The 21,676-nt window shown below is 41.5% G+C and overlaps 2 protein-coding genes across 3 annotated transcripts in view; one reads left to right on the top strand and one right to left on the bottom strand.

The window, feature by feature from the left end:
* PTCD3 (pentatricopeptide repeat domain 3) overlaps positions 1 to 19,954 on the bottom strand; it is a 34,649-nt gene extending 14,695 nt beyond the window's left edge. Inside the window, exons 1-12 of one of the 2 annotated variants that reach the window (XM_023224917.2) lie at positions 19,785 to 19,954; positions 17,769 to 17,821; positions 17,635 to 17,671; positions 15,337 to 15,382; positions 10,550 to 10,618; positions 9,995 to 10,099; positions 8,152 to 8,275; positions 5,155 to 5,270; positions 2,994 to 3,055; positions 1,658 to 1,745; positions 1,235 to 1,295; positions 866 to 951 (exon numbers count right to left, since the gene is read on the bottom strand). In XM_023224917.2, coding sequence (XP_023080685.1) covers positions 866 to 951; positions 1,235 to 1,295; positions 1,658 to 1,745; positions 2,994 to 3,055; positions 5,155 to 5,270; positions 8,152 to 8,275; positions 9,995 to 10,099; positions 10,550 to 10,618; positions 15,337 to 15,382; positions 17,635 to 17,671; positions 17,769 to 17,821; positions 19,785 to 19,888 — 951 coding nt within the window. In that variant the 5' untranslated portion in view covers positions 19,889 to 19,954. The remainder of the gene's footprint in view (positions 1 to 865; positions 952 to 1,234; positions 1,296 to 1,657; positions 1,746 to 2,993; positions 3,056 to 5,154; positions 5,271 to 8,151; positions 8,276 to 9,994; positions 10,100 to 10,549; positions 10,619 to 15,336; positions 15,383 to 17,634; positions 17,672 to 17,768; positions 17,822 to 19,784) is intronic. The other variant, XM_023224918.2, reaches the window with a different exon arrangement.
* A 296-nt stretch (positions 19,955 to 20,250) lies between these two features.
* The window catches only part of POLR1A (RNA polymerase I subunit A), a 74,733-nt gene continuing 73,307 nt past the window's right edge, over positions 20,251 to 21,676 (top strand). The window contains exon 1 of the mRNA XM_023224933.2: positions 20,251 to 20,431. Within this exon, the coding sequence (XP_023080701.2) occupies positions 20,355 to 20,431 (77 nt within the window). The 5' untranslated portion in view covers positions 20,251 to 20,354. The remainder of the gene's footprint in view (positions 20,432 to 21,676) is intronic.

Raw genomic sequence — 21,676 nt, 5'->3', positions numbered from 1 at the left:
GGCGATTCTCCTGCCTCAGCCTCCTGAGTAGCTGGGACTACAGGTGTGCACCACTACGGCTGGCTAATTTTTGTATTTTTAGTAGAGACGGGGTTTCACCATGTTAGTCAGGCTGGTCACAAACTCCTGACCTCAGGTAATCCACTCGCCTCAGGCTCAAAGTGCTGGGATTATAGGCATGAGCCACCGTGCCCAGCTGTTTCTGTTCTTAAGTTACTAGGCAAGAATCAATCCAGTGATTTCAACTTTTTGAACTTACACCTGATAGGAATTTGATAGCAAATATGCATTACTTTGTAACAGAAAAACTATTATGAAAAATAAATGAATAAAATGGTCCAGAATTCTAGCTGTATACGCTGGGTCAAGTAACTTTTTCTTCTCATGTGCCAGACACAGCTGAGTTCCAGGGCTGCGGAAAGGGTAGTGAACAGTTAACTGCTACACAGTGACTGCCATGCACATGCTCATAAATGCTATCTCCAGCCCATATACTTTTCTTTCTTTTTTTTTTTTTGAGAAGGAGTCTTGCTCTGTTGCCAAAGCTGGAGTGTAGTGGCACAATCTCTGCTCACAGCAACCTCTGCCTCCCGGGTTCAATCAATTCTCTTGCCTCGGCCTCCCAAGGAGCTGGGATTACAGGTGTGCACGACCATGCCCGGCTTTGTTTGTACTTTTAGTAGAGACAGGTTTCACCATGGTGGCCAGGCTGGTCTCGAACTCCTGGCCTCAGGTGATCTGCCCCCCTCGGCCTCCCAAAGTGCTGGTATCACAGGTTTGAGCCTCCATACCTGGCCAGCCCATCTATTTCTGGCAAAAGAGTATTTAAGCCCTATTAAAAAATAAACTGAGGATTCCTCCTTACCAGTATATCACTCCATTTTGCCTCAAATTTCTCATTTATCACGAATACTGTTGCTTCAATCACTGCATTAAATGTGTACACATCAGCTGTAAAATAATAAAATGATAAAATTTGGGGTTGAAGATGAATCCCTAAATGGCTGAGTTTAAGGCAAAGCAGTCATTCCTATGTGTCCCTTGGCTAATCACATGCCCACAAAACTGGAAAACCACTCTCCTTTCTGGATCTCTACTCTTGCTTCAATCACGTATGCCTCAGGAAAAGACAAAGTATAGGCCAATGACTGAGGCAAGATCCAAAGCCTTCACACAAACAATTAAGAGAAAGAAGGAAATGGAGAAAGGGATGGAGGGGATTTCTCAAACTCACCATGGAGTCTGTTGTTTAGTAACTCAGTGTACAAGTTTAACGCCTGCTCATAAGCTCGGTGCTGGAAAAGCAAAAATTAAGCATCATCAAATTCATTTACTTAAGAAGTCCTTGCACATTTCTGTCTGTTTTGGTAACATAGCTCAGGCTCAAAAGGCTCCTGTTCTCATGAAGCTCATACTCTAGTGCAGTGGTTTTCTATCTACTGGTAATGCCTGAACATATTATTATTTGTCACAACTCAAAGTGGGGGAGGAGTGTACTACTCACATCCAGTGGGTAGAACCCAGAGAGCTACTAACATCCTACAATGCACAGGACAGACCCCACAACAAATTATCTGACCCAAAATGTTAGTGGTTCTGAGGCTGAAACACCCTGATTGGTGGAAATTAAAGATAAAAATAAATAAAACAAATGTACCTTCACCATTCCTCGGATCATTGTGCAATAGGAATGTGCATTTTTCTCTGGCATTAGAGAAAAGATTCTTTCAGCATTGTTTTTTGCTCTAGACACAAGAGAGTAAATGTGAACCCGGGCAACAGGAAATACCAATCAGAGCTACCACCATTTACTGACGGTTTATTATGTTCCAGGCAATGTGCCAAGTACTTTACATGCATTATCTCAATTCTTACAGGGCGTTATGGTTATTATCATTTTGAAAATGGGGAAAATCAAGACTTAACAATCTCAATGTGTTGTCGGGGCTGTGTTGTCAGGGCTTAAGTGGCAGAATTAGAATTGAAAATGAAAAGTTTATAAACAAGTATATAAATATCTATGCATTAAAAACAAGAAGCAACTGTATGACAAGGTCCCTAGTAAAGTTGCCTCATCCTTCTTCAATCTTCAGCTGCTACTTCCCAGAGGCAAAATGGTTTCTTTTGGAGGATCCTTCTGGTCTTATTCCAGCATATGTACTTTTATCTCTTCTCCCATTCCATAACCTCGGCCTCCCAGGTTTAAGTGATTCTCCCGCCTCCACCTCAGGAGTAGCTGGAATTACAGGCACATGCCACCACCCCTAACTAATTGTTGTATTTTTAGTAGAGATGGGGTTTCACCATGTTGGTCAGGCTGGTCTCAAAACTCCTGACCTCAAGTGATCCACTCACCTCGGCCTCCCACGATGCCAGGATTACAGGCGTGAGGCACCGCGTCCAGCCTACCCCAAGGAATTTAACCTTTCATCTTATCAAATTCATCACTTCAATAACGATTTTAGATAATCATGGTAGCTTTCCCTTTCCAGACATTCACATGAAATATCCTCCTTTTAGACACCCAGCTAACTTAAATCCTCCAACATAATTATTACACCTTTCATTTAAACTGCTGTGTACATCTACATGTTGGTCAGTGGTCTTAATTTAGCAGTACACTCTAGTGTCTATGATACTTTTAGTAAACAAAAGTATTAAATCTTTCAGAATTAGAGGTATATATTCCAAGGTAGCACTGTTAATGAAACTACCAAAGGAACCATAACATATGAAAGTTATGCTGAGTTAAACAGATGAGGGGGAAAAAAAAAAGGGTCAACCTCTCAACAGATTCTTGTGTTGCTGAATGGACAAAGAGCCTACTGAAAAATGGTCTAAAATGTATAGGAATACAAATAGTGAAATTTATATTGCACAATAAAAATCAATTATTTAAGAACATCACAAGAAAACATCTTCACGGGGTGATGGGGCATATTCCATGTACTGTAAGACACTGTAATTCAAGGTTCTAATTACGTGTGACATACCGCCATGTAACTCCAAACTGATGACCAGCTTTCCTCCTAGATTTATTGTTATCTTCCTCTTCCTGAAATGAATCATCATCAAGAGAAATAAAAGTTAAGGCGATGGAATGCATTTCCCTGACTACTCTAAATCAGAAAGGCAAAGGGAACTCAGAAAAATAAAGGAAACACAGATCCAGCAGATGGCAAAGAGGAAGTCCAATAACGCTTACACCTATACAGTTAATTTCTTAAGTGCAAATCAGATGAAAAGTCAAGTTGACCCTCAAAGCAACAAGTGACAGCATGGAGACAAGATGAAGCCAGTTCCCTGTATTGCCTGGTCCTCAGATAGAAAGAGGAAAACCAAACAACATAGCCTATTTGCTCAGGGACTACATCTGGCTTGATCCATACAGATAAACTGTCATAATTAGGGTGAAAGCAAGATAAACAACATATAGTTAATGTCTAACACTCACCCAAGCAAACTAAGACTTCTGTTTGTTTTTTTCTTGAAACAGAGTCTCGCTCTGTCACCCAGGCTGCAGTGCAGTGGCGTGGTCTCGGCTCACTGCAACTTCCACCTCCTGGGTTCAAGCAATTCTCCTGCCTCAGCCTCCTGAGTAGCTGCAACTATAGGCGCCTACCACCATGCCTAGGTAATTTTTTGTATTTTTTTTTAAGTAGAGACAGGGTTTCACCATGTTAGCCAGGATGGTCTTGATCTCCTGACCTCATGATCCACCCACCTTGGCATCCCAAACTGCTGAGATTACAAGTGTGAGCCACTGCACCCAGCAAGACTTCTTACAAGACTAAATATTGTCTTTATTTATAAACCAAGGTCTGGGATAAGGCTGACATAGAGCAATACAGGCTTGGTTGGCATTGCAGAGGTCAGTGCTGGCTCTGTAGCCTGCTGCCTCAAGAGGTGGGGCTGGAGAGGTAGAGGGCCAACCAGAGCAGGGCTTCAGGAAGTGATGCTCTGGAAAGTGAGGTGTAACTGCAACCTACTGCCTATGCACTTTTAAAAATGTAAGGTTCTCTACATAAACAATCTACATTTGGCCAGGTGCAGTGGTCAGTAATTCCAAAACTTTGGGAGGCTTGAAGGATTGCTTGAGTCCCAGCGCTGAAGACACCATCCTGGGCAATACAGCAAGACCCTATGTCTACCCACCCTCCCCCCCCAAACAAAAACTAACCAGGCATGGTGGCCCACACTTGTGGTCCCAGTTACTTGGGAGAATGAGGAAGGAGGAACACTTGAGCCCAGGAGTTAAAGGCTGCAGTAAGCTATGACAGCATCACTGCACTCCATCCTAGGTGACAGAGTGAGACCCTGTCTCTGAGGGGGAAAAAAAGAATCCACATTTAGTTGGGCAAAGAGTAGGAAAGATAGAAAAGAAGAAAAACACCAATAATCCCATCACCCAGAAACACTTTTTAAATGATTTTTTTCTTATGCATTTGTAAAAACATTTTTACAAAAATAGAATATATACGGCTGATAGCCTGTTTCCCACTTATTGGATGAATCTTTCCATACCCAAACACATCTACTCTAATGTGCTCAATGGCCACACAACTTTTATCATAATTTGATCATCTACTGTTGGACATCTAGACTGTTTTCAACATTTGTGCAAGTATAAACACCTCCTTATGAAAAATGTCACATGAGCATCTCTATTTGACTGATCCAAAGGATTTCTTGAGACCTAGTTCTAGAAGTAAAATTCACGAGTTGAGAGAGAGGCTATGACTCAATTTACAGGCACACTACTGTTCTGTCTCCAGCCTAGTGTGTTCTTTCCTCTAAGTCCATGTATGAATTTTTGAGGGGGCCCAGGCCATGGAGTCTTTACCTGGCCAGAATACATCATGTTATTACTCTAAGTGACACAGGCCAGCCCAAACATTTCGGATCAACGCTTTGCCTTAATATGAGGTAGGAGAGGACAACATATTGTTAAAAAGTAAACTAGGACAGAAGTAACTGTTTAAAATCTCTCTTCTTCCTGTACCACTTTTTAATCAAGGCTATGGTACCACACATCTCAGTACAAATCTCTTACTACTACCCTGACACATGGCAAAAGAACCCATCTTATTTTTAAAAGCGATTTCTTCAAAAAGAAGCTTAAGAAAAAAAAAAAACAAGGCCAACAGTTGTTACCAATTCTTCTGACTGCTCAGTTTGTTGAAAATGATAATCAGTTGAGGGCTCCTGGTCACCATAGTAACACAATAAATCCAAGAGACTATTTGTTGTTTCAAGAGACACAGTGGTTCCTGTGGGTAGAAACAGTAAGGGAAAGAAACCTTGAAACAATGAAGAACTAAAGCCTGTTACGTGAAAATGCTTCATTTTAGCTGTGGTCTTCATGGCTACATACTTAATGTTGTCCACTACTTTATGCACTCAACATCAACTTAAACACCTGGAGTGACGTAGACAGGGACATAACCCCTATTAACCAAGTAATTTGATGTAAAAGATTGGAACACAAGATGAAGTTTGGGCCTGTGCTCACTTATTTCATGTACTCATTTTTCTCAAGCTACTTCATGGTTTTAATTATCATCGCCAAACTGAACACACTGGGAACTATCCCCACTTACTTCCCTCAGCTCAAGTCCATTTGAACAATGTAAGTAGCATTACTCCATTTGGATCCAGATACTCACTAAAAACTTGCTTAGAAACACTAGAATTGTCTAACTATACTAGTCTCTTAAAAATTGTTCAAAACATTATGTCTCCATCTTGACACTCATTAAAAACGCTAAAAAGGGAACAGGAGGAAGAGATATAATGTATGAGATATAATCTGCTATTTTAGAAGAAAAGTAAATGTATCTTTTTGTTTGTTTTGAGATAGGGTCTCATTCTGTCGCCCAGGCTGGAGTGCAAGGACATCATAGCTTACTACAACCTTGAACTCCTGGGCTCAAGTGATCCTCCCACCTCAGCGTCCCAAGCAGCTGTGACTACAGGTATGTGCCACTGCACCTGGCTAATTTTTAAATTTTTTGCAGAGATGAGGTCTCACTATGTTGCCCCGGCTAGTCTTGATCTCCTGGGCTCAAGCAATCCTCCTGTTTTGGCCTCCCAAAGTTCTGGGATTACAGGTGTGAGTCACCATGCCCAGCCAATAAATTTTCTTTCTAAACAAAATACATTGATAAATTTAAAATGAGTATTAGGAAATGTAAAAGTCCAGAAGAGAAAGCAGGGCAGAGCGAAGAGGGTACAGGCTATGGAGAAGCAACTGGTTCACAGCATCTCAAAGCTATGAGACCCTGGAAAAATTACCTAATAATTACCTTCATAAGATTACTATAAAACACACCAATGAGGGCCAGGCGTGGTGGCTCACACCTGTAATCCCAGCACTTTGGGAGGCTGAGGCGGGTGGATCACCTGAGGTCGGGAGTTCGAGACCAGCCTGATTAATGTGGAGAAACCCCATCTCTACTAAAAATACAAAAAATTAGCCAGGCATGGTGGTGCATGCCTGTAATCCCAGCTACTTGGGAGACTAAGGCAGGAGAATTGCTTGAACCCAAGAGGCAGAGGTTGCAGCGAACCCAGATCATGCCACTGCACTCCAGCCCGGGCAACAAGAGTGAAACTCGTCTCAAAAAAAACAAAACAAAACAAAAAAAAAAACACACCAATGAATAAGGTATTGTAGAATTAAGTATGTGAAATGACTAGCAAGTGTTTTGCACTTATTAGGGGCCTGATAATGAAATGTTCTAGGATCCTTTCCCTGGTATGTTAGCTCACTTAGTTACTGAGCTATGGGTCTGACACCTGTCTTTACTGAAGGACTGCACACACCTACCCAATAAAGGGGGTAAAGCTAAAAAAAGACAAGCCTTAGCACTAAGAACTTTAATGCAGACTCACATCAGTTGCCGATCATATTAACAAACAGAGGGAAGCGCCCCACTAAATTATAATCTACTGCCATCACTTACCCATACATCTGATGCTGTACCAAGCCACACACCAAAATTCACAAACATAGCTTTCTGCAAATGTTTCTTGGGTTCAAGTGTATAATGATTCCGTCCAGTTTCCACCACTTCCATGTTTATTCTAAATCACCAAATAGCACTCCAGATTCTAAAAACGTAATGCCGGCTGCTTCTGATGTTGCTATATATACATTTTCATGGTGATTTACCAGCTGTGCTATTTACATGTGTAGCTCCGAAAGTTTACATCCAGCTCCAATTCAGAGAACCACACAATTTTAGAGCTAGAAGCTCTGAGAAATTAAGTAACTTTTTGAATGCTAAGAACAATTAGTGACACAGATGGCACCAGCATCAAAGCCCCTGATCCTATTGAGTGTGCTTTCCTTTTTACATATTTCCTTCTTGTGTGTTGTAGCCCAATCTTCCAAACATCCTTAAAAAGTACAGGAAATCTGGGCACGGTGGCTCACATCTGCAATCCCAGCACTTAGGGAGGCCAAGGTGGGTGGATCACGAGGTCAGGAGAGCAAGACCATCCTAGCTAACATGGTGAAACTCCGTCTCGGCCGGGTATGGTGGCTCACACCTGTAATCCCAGCACTTTGGGAGGCCGAGGCGGGTGGATCACAGGGTCAGGAGATCGAGACCATCCTGGTTAACATGGTGAAACCCCGTCTCTACCAAAAATACAAAAAAATTAGCTGGACGTGGTGGTAGGTGTCTGTAGTCCCAGCTACTTGGGAGGCTAAGGCAGGAGAATGGCGTAAACCTGGGAGGTGGAGCTTGCAGTGAGCCGAGATTGCACCACTGCACTCCAGACTGGGCAACAGAGCGAGACTCCGTCTCAAAAGAAAAAAAAAAGAAAAGAAAAAGAGTACAGGAAATCTGGGAGCACTGCATACCTACCTAACGTTAAAAACAGAAGCTAAGGTAGAAGGGTGATACAATTTCTCTACTAGTGCTACAATAAAGCAACAAAGCTGCAATTCTACTTCACCTATAGTTCTTAAATAACACTAAAGCTAAAAATGAAATAAACTATTAAAAATATAAAGTACGCGGCCATAAAAGCAAAATAAGTATAGCAGGCCCTGTAACTTTTACTCAAAATATCTGAATCATGTAACTGGGGCCCACTTCAAAGCCCATGTTATTAGAGGGGCTTTAATAGAACTCAGGTCACCTGCTTGCAAAAGCTGATCAAACATGTCCACAGAGGTTTTGACTTTTCTGAGCTTGATTCGTTCCTTCAGGGCGGCTTCACTTACGTCTTCGATCTGAGGTTCAAAGTACTCAGGCATTAAACACTAGGAAAACAAGATGACTAAAGTTACTACAAACAGGTAAAGGTGAGGAAAGGATAACTGACTAGGACAAAATTTTTATCACCAACATACCAAAGTAAAACTTCACTGCTCCAATTCATGTTTCCTGCACCAGACACTGCTTATCATTTTAACATGATTGTCTTCACAGGGAATTGAACTAAACCTTTCATCTCTAATGCTGTGTATCCTCTAAACATTTAATACTACCCAAGGTATGCTGATTTTACCTCATTCACTAACTTATTCAAATACTTTCTGAATGCCTACTACTTGATCCCAGACATTAAGCTCGGCACTGGGGATACAGAGACGAAAGGCATTCTCTACCTTCAGGGTGCTCAATCTAATGGAGAAAGCAGATAACCAACAAATGATTATTCCACCACTGCCACTGTCTTAGTTCAGGATTTTAATATTTTGACTTACACAATCACACTGGCTTCCTCATCTATCCACAAGTTCTACTATGAAAACGAGAAGTGTGTATTTCCCTGTGAGCTTTGGGAAGCAGAGATGTGGGGGGACGGGAGTAGTTTAGATATGATGAGTCTGAGATTAGTACTTCCACCAACAAACTCAGGAGGGCAGAGTCACATCTGTTTTGCTCACCACTGTATGGACAAGCACTAAGCACAATACCCACTACACTCCATAAATCCTCGCTCCGAACTACAGAACAAAGAGGGAGCTGGAAATACAATGTGGAGTTCAAAGTAAACGATCTAGGCTAGATATACAAGAGTGCCGGATGGATTATAACAGTCACTGAAACAGAAGAGTGTACACAATAACAAAAGAAAATGAGCATAAAAATCTAAGAAAGACACCCGTACTTAAGAAGTAGATTAAGGCCGGACACGGTAGCTCACACCTGTAATCCCAGGACTTTGGGAGGCCAAGGCGGGTGGATCACGAGGTCAGGAGTTCAAGACCAGCCCGGCCAAGATGGTAAAACCCCGTCTCTACTAAAACTACAAAAAGTAGCCAGGCGCAGTGGCAGGCACCTGTAATCCCAGCTACTCAGGAGGCTGAGGCAGAATTGCTTGAACCCGGGCAGCAGAGGTTGCAGTGAGACAAGATTGCACCACTGCACTCCAGCCTGGACAACAGAGTGAGACTCCATCTCAAACAAAAACAAAAAAAGAAGCAGATCAAGGGCAAGCAGCAGCGGCTTACACCTGCAATCCCAGAGATTTCAGAGGCCGCAGAGGGATGTTTGCTTGAGCCCAGAAATTGGAGACCAGCCTGGGCATGGTGGCACACTCCTGTAGTCCAAGCTACTTGTGAGGCTGAGGCAAGAGGATCACTTGAGCCCAGGGGTTCCAGGGTACAGTGAGCTATTATGATTGCACCATTGCACTCCAGCCTGGGTGACAGCATGATGCACTGTTTCAAAAAAAAGGAAGAGAAAGATGTGGACAGAGAGGTAGTGAAGGAAACTTTAGTCACAGAAGTAAAGATCTAAGAGCATGGTGTCACAAAAAATCAAATGGGGAAAATATTAAGATGAAGAGCAAATAAATACAAAAAGAATTTTAAAAGGTTAGTGCTGTGATCAAAGCTAACTCCACACTTTAAAAGGCTTATCATCCAAATATTGAGGGTATTCAAATGGCTACTTAAATATTAGCTATGAAAGCCTGGTTTAATTTACACTTAAAATAGTATTATGTAAATAATGTAACTACCTGTCCTTACCGGTATATGAGGTTCAGCTATGTCCTTCTGAAAATATTTGGGGTATGAATTAACAATAAACTTGGCTGCATTCTCCCCAGATTTCTTTGCCAGTAAAAATGAATGCTACATAAAGAAAAAGATTAAATACATGTAATTTAGACTCAAACAAGATTACAGTTACACTCTCAGCAATAATTTCTCCCCCCTTAAAAAAAAAATGCAACGACAAACAGAATCCCAATTAGAAATTATAGAATATCCCACCTTTTCTACTGTGATACAATTTCAGTTAGCATCTTACACACAGATTGAAATACATAAAAAGCAAGTCATTTAAACTGAGTGGGTCACTCCAGTGTGAAAAAGCCCTAAGTATTAGAAACCAAAACCAAAAATCCTCTCCCCGTTAACTATATGTACATCTTTTTGAAAAAAGTAGTAAAGGATTCACAAAGTCTATCAATTTCTCAGCATTTGTAAACCTTTCCCAGGTTCTTACAACTAAATTATTTATGTACTGTTGTGCGCAAACCAGTGAGATAAAAGACTAGAAAATTATATGAACATACTCACAGATTCCAAAGAGGATGTTGGTATAAGGTAAGGATCATCTTGAAACGCATAAGGCATAGCTGTGGTATCCTGTGGAAAAGACATAATACAATTTCTGTATTTATTTTGAAGACAGCTCACTGTAACTTTTAGCTCCTGGGCTCAAGGGATTCTCCTGCCTCAGCCTCCCAAGTAGCCTGGGCTACAGGTGTGTGCCACCACAGCTGGCTATTAAAAAAAATTTTTTTGTAGAGAGGGTGTCTTGCTGTGTCACCCAAACTAGTCTCAAACTCCTGGTCTCAAGCAGTTCTCTCACCTCTGTCTTACAAATGGCTAGGATTATAGATGTGAACCACTGCATCCAGCCCACAAGTCTTTTCAGCTAAACTTTTAAAAGGACCTTGTGAGTTTTGAGTAACAAAAATTCTGTAAGTTTTAATTATGTATGTAACCTACATGCGCAAATGTATGAGGGCATATATACATGTGTATATAGAGAAAAAAGACAAACACCTGCACTGTACTCCCAGCTCTACAAGACTTGCCTTTCATTACGCAAAGCAAACAATGGCTTAAGCTGTACCCACCCCCGCATGGCTGATTTTAATATTTAAGTTTGCTATCACTGGGGACTATTTCTGTTTTAAACTCTAGGTAAGAATCATCTGAATTAACTAGTCCTAACAGCAGAATCCCAGAATAGGATTTCCTCCAAAGCAAGGTCACTATCTACCCACGCTCATCTTTACCAAGAGTCCCTCCTCCAAATGGAAGATACCACCACACCCCCTCAGGAGTGAACAGCAGCAGCCTCTCCCACGTCCTGTTGCCCATTAAAATTGCTCCCTAAACCTGAGCATAATCAACTCTCCAATACCACCAGGGTCCCCACTGAGAAATGCCCCAGAATTGCTTTCTCTATTCTTCTCTTCTGTGTCTGAGTGCCTTACTTGGGCCTTTATTACAAACAAAAACTTATCCTATATCCTTAACCCTGTCTTACTGACCTGGACTCCTTGGGGAGGGGGCGTGGAAGCTTCCCAGCAGCTCTCAAGGGAAAGCTGCTCATACCTGGAGCCTGGAGGGAGTATGTTATTTTGGACCTAGCTTTCTGCTACCCCTTTCAAAAACCCCTTTCCCTGGAGCCTCACCTTAGCAGCCCTGTTGTGAACTTCAGTTTTTAATTATACTAACGGAAAGCCAATGTTGAATTCTTAAGAGTGATATGATCCAGGGTCACTACAACTGCTGAACTGAGAGCAGTGTGTAGGGAGTTGAAGTGGGAGATGACAGAGACTGTTGCAATTAATCCAGACTTGTAAGACAACAATTACCAAGGTGATTGGTGATGATATCAAGCATCTAAAATTTTGACATTGTACAGAAAAGAGTTAACAGGCCTGAAACCACTATCCTTAGAAAGGTCTGCTTCCAAGGCTGGCCCTTGGCTGCCATCTGGGAACCTGGATATTGGAAGGGTTCCCACCATTCCCAAACTGCTAACAATGGTTCACTGTGCCTAACCTGTTTGTACAGTGTGTTTTGTGCCAAATAACTGCTTTCCTTCTGGGAGTGTGGAAACTTAATATAATATATGCCAGCCAGTGGGTGGTCTACATGGCCAGCCTCCCCTAAAAACTCTGGCACTGGGTCTCCAATGAGCTTTGGTAGACACTTCGCATGTGTTGTCACAAGTCATTGATGGAGGAATCAAGCATGTCCTGTGTTGAATCTTCTGGAGACGTCTTTTGGAAGCTTGTGACTGATTTCTTTTGGTCTTTATCCCATGAGCCTTTTCTCTTTGCTGACTTTGCTTTGTATCTTCTTGTTGTCATAACTCTTAGTCTGGGAGTAGTCATGGAGACCTCACACATCTTTTGAAGGGATAAACAAAGGCTTTGCTAACATGATTCCCAGGATTTTGGCCTGAGCAGCTATAAAATTGGAGTTGCCATTAATGAGATGGCAAAGAAATGTGTGACGAATGTTTGGAGGGAAAGGGGTTTGGTTTTGGATATGTTAAGATCTTTATCACACTCTCAAGTGGAAAGGTTTCCTATTCTCCACATTGCTGTCTTTTCTAAAATGTCTGCTTAGAATTCCTTTCCCCCCATCCTGGCTAACACAGTGAAACTCCGTCTCTACTAAAAATACAAAAATTAGCCGGGCGTGATGGTGGGCGCCTGTAGTCCCAGCTATTCAGGAGGCTGAGGCAGGAGAATGACATGAACCCAGGAGGCAGAGCTTGTAGTGAGCCAAGAACGCGCCACTGCACTCCAGCCTCGGCAACAGAGGGAGACTCCATCTCTTAAAAAAAAAAAAGAATTCCTTTCCCAGTCTCAGCGAAGTAACCCCTTCTCAGTGCTACCTCAGTCTTCCCCTCTAGAACTACACAATAACTGTGTCTAATTCTATATCCAGCACAGTGCTTGATAAGCATCATAAGGGCACAATATACGGTTGCTGAGTGAATGGATAAACAAATAACTCTTGGATTTCAAGGGCCAGGTAAGTCACAATTCTACACATAATTTCTATAACTTCTTTGACTTGAAGGTGGCCCTGGACCATTCTCATTAAAATGTTGAGAATATCTCAGAGGTCCATTTCTATGTTTACATTTCAGGTGCCTATTTATGGATAAGTGAGCTACTGAAAACCTCAATGCTTTGCAAGTAGGGAGATGTAGTAAAGTACTTTTTCAGAAACTGGTAGAGTATACCAATGCACAGTAGCCCCGACACTATCTTTAGTAGCTCCATATTTATTTTATATTTAATTTATTTTTTGTGGGGGCAAGACAGGGTCTCACTTTGTGAAGTACAGTGGTGCGATCCTGGCTCACCGCAACTTCCACCTCCACCTCCCAGGATCAAGTGAGCCTCCCCTCAGCCTCCCAAGTAGCTGGGACTACAGGCGCATACTACCATGCTCAGCTAATTTTTGTGTTTTTTGTAGAGACAGGGTTTAACCACGTTGCCCAGACTGATCTCAAAGTCCCAAGCTCACAGGATCCACCCGCTTTGACTTCCCAAACTGCTGGGATTACAGGCATGAGCCACTATGCCCTGCCTAGTAGTTCCATTTTTAGATGTAGTTTAACATCTACAATAGAAGAACAATTCTGTGTACTTGTAATAATCAACTTAAGGAGGATCAATATCCATACAGATACTGTGGCAGAAAAAAAGACTTAATTATTTTAGACTTTTCCCCACAGATGAAATTAAAAGTTTTCGGTTAATAAAAACTACAACCAAGCAGAAAGTTCCATTTTTGATGCACTTACCAAAGTTTCAGTGTATCTACCAGACTACAAACTCTATTCTTGAGTTGCCAACAGAACAAACTTCATGTCAATGAAATCAACAACATAGTAGTAGCAACAAAATACCATGTACCAAGCATTTCCTTTGTCCCAGACTCTGTCCTAAATCTTATGTATATTTAATTCATTTGTTAATAATTCCCATTGCAACCTTGAGGTTTGGTGCTATAATAAACGCCCATTTCGTAAGTTAGGAAACAGAAGTTACCAAGAGGTAAAGTAATTTGCCTAAGATCATAAAGCTAGTTGCTTGGCTATTAAACTAGTAGGCTCCAGGACCCAGATTACTAATCACTCTATGATTGTCAGCATGACAGGTACATTATTTCTCCAAGTTGGTATACTACAGCCAAATCATCTCCTAAGAACATATATTTCAACAAACCCCTCCAGGGATTAAAGATCACTGGTATGGTAGAAAAACACTGCATTTCGAGGTAAAAGATGTGGAATTAAGCCTTTAATTAAGGCTTTAACATCGTAACCAGTCACTGGCCACTTTCAAAACCTTAGCTTCCTCATTTGCCAAACGAAGGGATTTGATAATTTTAATTTTTCTTTTTTTTTTTTTTGAGACAGAGTCTCACTAACTCACCTAGGCTGGACTGCAGTGACACGACCTTGGCTCACTGCAACCTCTGCCTCCAGGGTTCAAGAGATTCTCTTGCCTCAGCCTCCTGAGAAGGTAGGACTACAGGCGCCACCATGCCTCGTAATTTTTGTTTTCGTTGTTTTGGTAGAGACAGGGTTTCACCATGTTCACTGGGCTGGTCTCCAACTCCTGACCTCAAGCAATCCACCTGCCTTGGTCTCCCAAAGTGATGGGATTAGTGATGGGATTACAGGTGTGAGCCACGACACCCAGTCAGTAATTTCACTCTTTAAAAAAAAGAAAAAGAAAAAGAAAAAAATTGGGCACGATGGCTCACACATTGTAATCCCAGCACTTTGGGAAGGGAAAGCAGGTGGATCACCTGAGGTCTGGAGTTCAAGACCAGTCTGACCAACATGGAGAAACCCTGTTTCTACTAAAAATACAAAATTAGCTGGGCGTGGTGGCACATGCCTGTAAATCCCAGCTACTCAGGAGGCTGAGACAGAAGAATCGCTTGAACCCGGGAAGTGGAGGATGCAGTGAGCCAAGATCACGCCATTGCACTCCAGCATGGGCAACAAGAGAGAAACTGTCTCAAAACAAACAAACAAAAAAAAGATGGGGGTCTTGCTATGCTGCCCAAACTGGTTTTGAACTCCTGATGTCAAGTGATCTTCCTGCTTTTGCCTCCAAAAGTGTTGGGATTACATTCATGAGGCACCTGGCTCAGCTGGATTAGATAATTATAAAGAAACTTTCTAGATCCACAACAGTTTAATTCTGAATAATGAAGAGGTATGAGTATTAAATGTGTTATTAGCCAAGTTAAAAAGTATGTTATTAGCCAAGTTTTAGGTTAAAAAAAAACACTAAAATCCTACTTACCCTGTTTACTGTGGATGCAAGTGCCTGAAGAACAGCTACTTTATCCCTAAGAATAAGAACCACAAGTTAATCCTCATCAGGGCTCTTCACAGCCACAAACTGAACAAGTGATTCTACTCTCAGTGTATTGGCCAATAAAAAATTACACATCTCATCTGAAGCTGGTTCGTATGTCACAAGGTCACTAGAATAAATTAGAAATGAAGAAAACTGCCAGTTCTTTTCCCTAGTTGGTACATGTTCCTCTCTTTGCTATGCCTGTCCTCTCTGGCCTGGTGGATAATGCCATAACCCAGGGCTAGTGATTTCCATCCTCCCCTCATAAAACTATCTGGCCTACTTCCTCTATCCACTTTCCTATGGAATCTTACTGCGGCTTTCAGGACTACTGTTGCCTTTACTAACTTAATTGGTAGCTCTTGATTCAGTTATACAAGAATAAACCACAGGCTTCATTCTGGACCTATTGCATCAAAGCCTCCCAAGATCCACGGAGGACTGTCACACACATTCTTACTGAATTCCCAGATAATTCTGATGCACCCTCCTGGTTTAGAACCTCTCAACCACATATAACCTTATGGTAAGAATTGCAGGCCAGCTGTCCACTGCACCTCTGAATAGAGACCTTCACTGAACTATTAGAAAAGGCTTCACTGGAGTAAATGACAGACAAGACAATTCGATCTCAAATGTATTTTTGCTCCTATGTTAGATTTAATGTGTTTCCTTTCCAAAAGGGAATTATACCAAGTGTATTTTTCTAAATAAAGTTTAACATAACATTCTTAAGACTATAAGTCACCTGAGAAAAACGAAAGTACAGGAAATTTTATATTTCATCAAAACTAATTTCCTGATGTATATAATATCCACAAGATTTTCTTTCCACATTTAGAAGTCACATTTATGTAACTTCAGCAAGTGTGATGACGACACATTCTCTCATCTCTCAGCATTCCCTCAGATCTTTCAATAGCCTATTTAAGTCTTAGCAAGTTAGCATACTTTCCTAACACATTGAACAAATGGCAGTGAAAAAATGATGGCAGATTACTCACTAATTCGCTTTCTTAAAAGGGTTACTTAAAAAAGCTATCATATATTATCTTAAAAAAATAAACTAGAACATTACAGGTTAACCTAAAGTGTCTGGTGTCATCTTGTGACCCCTCTCCACGATGAATTTGGTATTTGTATTTCCAGAACTTTTAAAGTATTTTTACACATACATCTCCGTAAAAAACATATACACACTGTCATTCTGCATGTGTCTACGTAAGTTCGACTGCATTATCCATGTTATTAAATATAAAGCTAACTAATTCCTTTCAATATAAAAAGTTATTATATGATAACCTTTTAAAATTATCCATTCACTTTTCAATGGGCATTCAGGCTGTTTCAACCTGTTACGATTCCCAAGTAATAAACACTCTTGTCCATGTATATATGCAAATGTTCCTCCAAAGTGGCTAACCAGTACGTGCACATTTCCAATTCCGATTCTGCCAAATTTCCTGCCAAAGAGCTGTTCCAATTTACTGTCCCACGAACAAATGTATTTCTCCAAATTCCCTCTCTGCCAATCTGGTAAGTTTTAATTTGCACTTCTTTTATGATCCCAGTTACCTATGCATTGACATAACTGGGCTCCCTGGCTCCCTAAAATAATCACACAATTCAGATTAATAAAGTTTTTTAAAAAGGCTTTTTAATGAATCCAAGTCTTTAGGTCACATAATTTTAAGACCTAGCTTTTCAAGGGGCCATTAAATGCGTTCAATAGTACTACATTGTAACAAGCACTTCTGTGAAGTTTTAGTTCCTACATATTCAACAAATGTTGAATAAATGAGATGAGGCAATTTGTTCAAGGATACATCCACTGAATAAGAAAGCTAAATTTTGCTGTCCACACCATTTACTTTATTTTACCTCATTAGAGATAATACAGTAATTTTGTCTGCTCTTCCAACCATGTGAGAGAACTTCCTTTAAAAAAATTATGATGTTCATGTATAACCATGTATTATTAACCACATAAATACTAAACCACACTAATTCAAAATATCTTTCAATTGTTCTTTTAAGTAAATCTCATTGCTTATTCACTCACTATTCTCCACCTTTCCATTTTTTGTCCTTTAAACTCCTAGCTTCTCCCCACTCAGCTACTCTCTCTTCAAGAATGCTCTCCTACTGCTCTTCCCATCACTGTCTCCTTACTTAACCCTTATGTTTCTCTCATAATAAGCACTCAACCATCTGCTGAATGAACACTGATAGAATACTTACCAAGTTTTCTTTTTTGGAATTACTACTTCTTCAATCCCTAATGTAAAAAATAAAACATGAATCAGTTTCCTAGTACTACAATGGAATCCAACGTGTTGATATAAAAATAGAATTCAACATATTTTAAAATATACCTGTTATATCAGTTCCTTCAACCTTTGAGAGGGTTGCACTACCAGAATAAAATCTGCAAAAAAACAAAAGCCTTAAAGCTAATAGTCCTTAATGAAGTACCCAGCTCACCTCCACCTGTGTGTACTTTGAGCCCAAATTCTCCAATTATCACGGATTAAAGTGGATAACTCATGTCAATGAATGCTGAGAAGACAGTCTGTACAGCATGTTCAGTATCATTAACAAATGGATATAAGATATGGACAAGACTGTCAAAACTGTTTTTTTTTTTTTTTATTTTTTTTTTAGAGACAGGGTCTTGCTCCATTGCCCAGCCTTTAGTGCAGTGGTGCAATTATAGCTCACTGAACCCTTAAACTCCTGGGCTCAAGCGACCCTCCTGCTTCAGCCTCCTGAGTAACTAGGACTACAGGCATATGCCACCATGCCCAGCTAGTCAAAATTTTTGGAAGCAAGCAATCTCATTACATAAATGGTAGAGGGGGAGGAAAGTTTTTAATGGCCCTTGAACAATCTGGTTTGAAATGCAAGAATTTCAACTTCAGGAACCAAAACACTATGACATTAAAAAGAACAATTTAGTGAGCTCTTGCTTCTGTATAGTTACTGCCCTGATCAGAAAGGACTACCTCACTTAAAGCAATTACAACATAGGGAAGATCACCCACGGCTTTTCATTCCACTTCCTTCAACAATCAAGAACGTACCAAACACGTAAAGCCTGATTCACACTTGGAATTGCTGATATTTTCTATTTTCAGAGGTTCGATATGAAATCCTTTTTAAACCAAAATATAGAATCATTGGCCCATGACTGAGTTTTTAGGTGTTCTGATCACACTGAAATACAGTCAACACATCATACAGATAATGTGCACGGTTAATATTGTCTTGTGTTTCCCCTTACTATATGGCACCGGTAACATTCAGAAAGTTGTCAAGATGTGATTGCATTGAAAGATACTTCCTCCAGTAGTATCTGGTTTCAGGTATCATTTTAAAACAAGAATGCCCCTCTAAGCTAAGGACATTTCAGAAAGAGATCAACTCTTTCAAGCCACGCTATTTGTTTCTCATGACCTTAAAACAGAGATCACGGTTATTTTAAGAACGGATGCTGAGGGAGAGATTCTGCTTCAAGCAAAAAAAATGAGTAGAAAAATGCTAACGATGGCTACCAGGAAAAGAAGGACTGACAATGAATGGCAGCACAAAGGCTTCTGCAATATCTGATGGAGTGGTTTTTCTTTCTTGAGGGGAACTAAGGGAGAGTACATATAAAAAAAAATTGTAAATTACATATCTCACTTATACCTCACAAACTTTTCGGATGGTTATTACCAACTCCAGTCTGCAGAGGAGGAGATCTGTCTACTATCATCCAATTAAGTGAATGGCAAACACTGAATCTAAAATTAGGCTTTTAGCAAGTTTTCACAACAAATTACTGCCTCTCATGTTCCCACAATGCCACTGTGTGCACTGAGTGAAAAAAATATTACATAAATAGGTCATACAGGTTCCAAGTTATAACTAATCACAGATCAAAAGGGCATGGTCAGATCTTTTAGACTTTTCTGCTTTCATGAAAACCTGATAACTTCTTTAGCCAAAGACCCCACCGTGGCGACCAGAGATTGCCTTTTATGTGGGAAGATCTTGTACTTTCTCCGCGCTCCTCCTCATTGGGTTAAAATAAGTAAAGGCGGATAATTTTTAATTTGGGGTAGTGTTGCAAATAGCCACACTCACTGGAACGTAAGCTTCATGAGGGCAGGGACCCAGCTTTGCGGGTGGTAACTACAGAATACTGCAATCAATCAATAAGTATTTCTCTAATGAATAAATGCGTTGCGAACCCTATTTCAAAGGGCCACCTCCGCGTACCCGGCCTTAAGGGCACGCGGCCCCAAGGGCGCGCATGAGCAAACCACTTCATCGTGCCTACGCCCACAGCAAGCTGGGACTTGGTGACTCTGCAGTCTTCTTCGCGGATACCCCTAAGCGTCTCTTACCTGCAGCTGCGTGCCTGTTCACAAAGACCCGCCCGCCGACCTGTCAGCGGCTGGCCAAGCCTGCTGCGGAGGCCCAGCCAGCGAACTGCAGCTACAGCCGCCATCTTTGACTTCTCTGCAGCGCATGTTGGGAAAACCCGCCTCGACCTTCAGGAAGAAGGGGCGAAGTGGGCGGGGAGCAGGGAACAGCTCCGCTATTGGCTGAAGCGGAAGAAGACGAAAGCAAACATAAAATGGGAGGTTGCAAGCTCATGGTTTGAAAGACTTTGTCACGGAAGCTAAAAGCTCTATACACCTCATTTGCCTCGGAGGAATTTTCTTAAATATTTTGATATCTTATATATCTTTGATTGTTTTCAAAATAAATGAGCGAGCAGAGAGTCGTACAACTATTTGTTCCCCCCCATGTAGAAGTGATCTCATCCACCGAAGTGTCGTTCCTGCGACCTCTTCCGCGCGCAAGCGCACTTTGAATCACGTGGTGACTCCGAGCTTGAGGCTGAATTAAGCATAGTCAGGTGGTGAGTGGACCGTCTCTCTGGGTGTTGGAATTCAAAACGGATCTGGAGGATGTTGATCTCCAAGAACATGCCCTGGCGGCGGCTGCAGGGCATTTCCTTCGGGATGTATTCGGCTGAAGAGCTCAAGTAAGGAGTTGGTCGGGTGGCGTGCCCAGCCTGGCTCTTGAGGTCTGCGCCCTAAACTACCATTCCCAGAAGCCCTTGCGCCCAGTCAATCCTCTGATTCCAGGCTTGTCTGGCGCTTGTCCTGCTGGGAGCCGTAGTTCTGGGAACGTTCCTGGGCCGGCGTGGACTGCCTAGAGTCCGGTGGGGCTGGCGGAAAGAGTTTGCGCTGGGGGTAGGGGAGTGTAAGGGTGGGGAGGGTCCTGGTCTGCAGCGTTAGCGTCTGCCAGTCTCCTCGTTAACAAGCGTTGTAGAATTAACCATAATGCACCTGATATGGTTAATTAGGCACGTAGTAAGTTTCCTCTTGTTTATAAAATGTTTGTCCTTCAAGTTAACTTCTCTTTGCTAGGACCCCGTTATATTCTCTGTCTGGTTGTTAAATCAAGGGAACTCTCTTTAGTCTTCATTTTGATCACGGTAGCATTTGACATTCTCCAATGCACTCTCTTGAAACTTTCCTTTCTTCCAGAACCTTATTTGACTTCAAGTTCTCCTATTTTTATGACAAATATTTCTACCTCACTCTCTTCCTCTATCAGTCTTATAACCCCACAAACATTTATTAAGCATCCAGTTGTTTCCAGGCACCAAGCGAGGCGTTAATGACACATTGGTGAGCAAGGTCTGTACCTCGTTTTACTCCTTAAATGTTGATGTTCTTCAAGATTCTATTCTGGTAATGTTGTTTTCCTCATGGTAAATATTGCCCCTTGACAATCTCACCACTTTCATGATTTATAGTCTCAAATTTAAATCCCCAACGCAAATTTCTTTCCCTGATTTTCAGACCCATTTGTTTAGCTGTCTGGACATCTTTACTTAAATTTCACACAGAGATCTTAAATGCATATCAAAAACTCAACATGGCCGGGCGCGATGGCTCACGCCTGTAATCCCAGCACTTTGGGAGGCTGAGGCCGGCGGATCACGAGATCGGGAGATCGAGACCATCCTGGCCAACATGATGAACCCTCGTCTCGACTGAAAATACAAAAATTAGCTGGGCGCTGTGGCGGGCACCTGTAGTCCCAGCTACTTGGGAGGCTGAGGCAGGAGAATCGCTTGAACCCAGGAGGTGGAGGTTGCAGTGAGCCGAGATTGTGCCACTGCACTCCAGCCTGGCGACAGAGCAAGACTGTCTCAAAAAAAACAAAACAAAACAAAACAAAAAAAAACTCAACATGCACCCCTCTTCAAAGGGAGGGG

This window comes from Piliocolobus tephrosceles, chromosome 15 (genome assembly GCF_002776525.5).
Source record: "Piliocolobus tephrosceles isolate RC106 chromosome 15, ASM277652v3, whole genome shotgun sequence".
Classification (NCBI taxonomy): Eukaryota; Metazoa; Chordata; class Mammalia; order Primates; family Cercopithecidae; genus Piliocolobus; species Piliocolobus tephrosceles.
The sequence above is the reverse complement of the archived record's forward strand: the minus strand, read 5'-3'. Positions and strand labels throughout refer to the sequence as shown.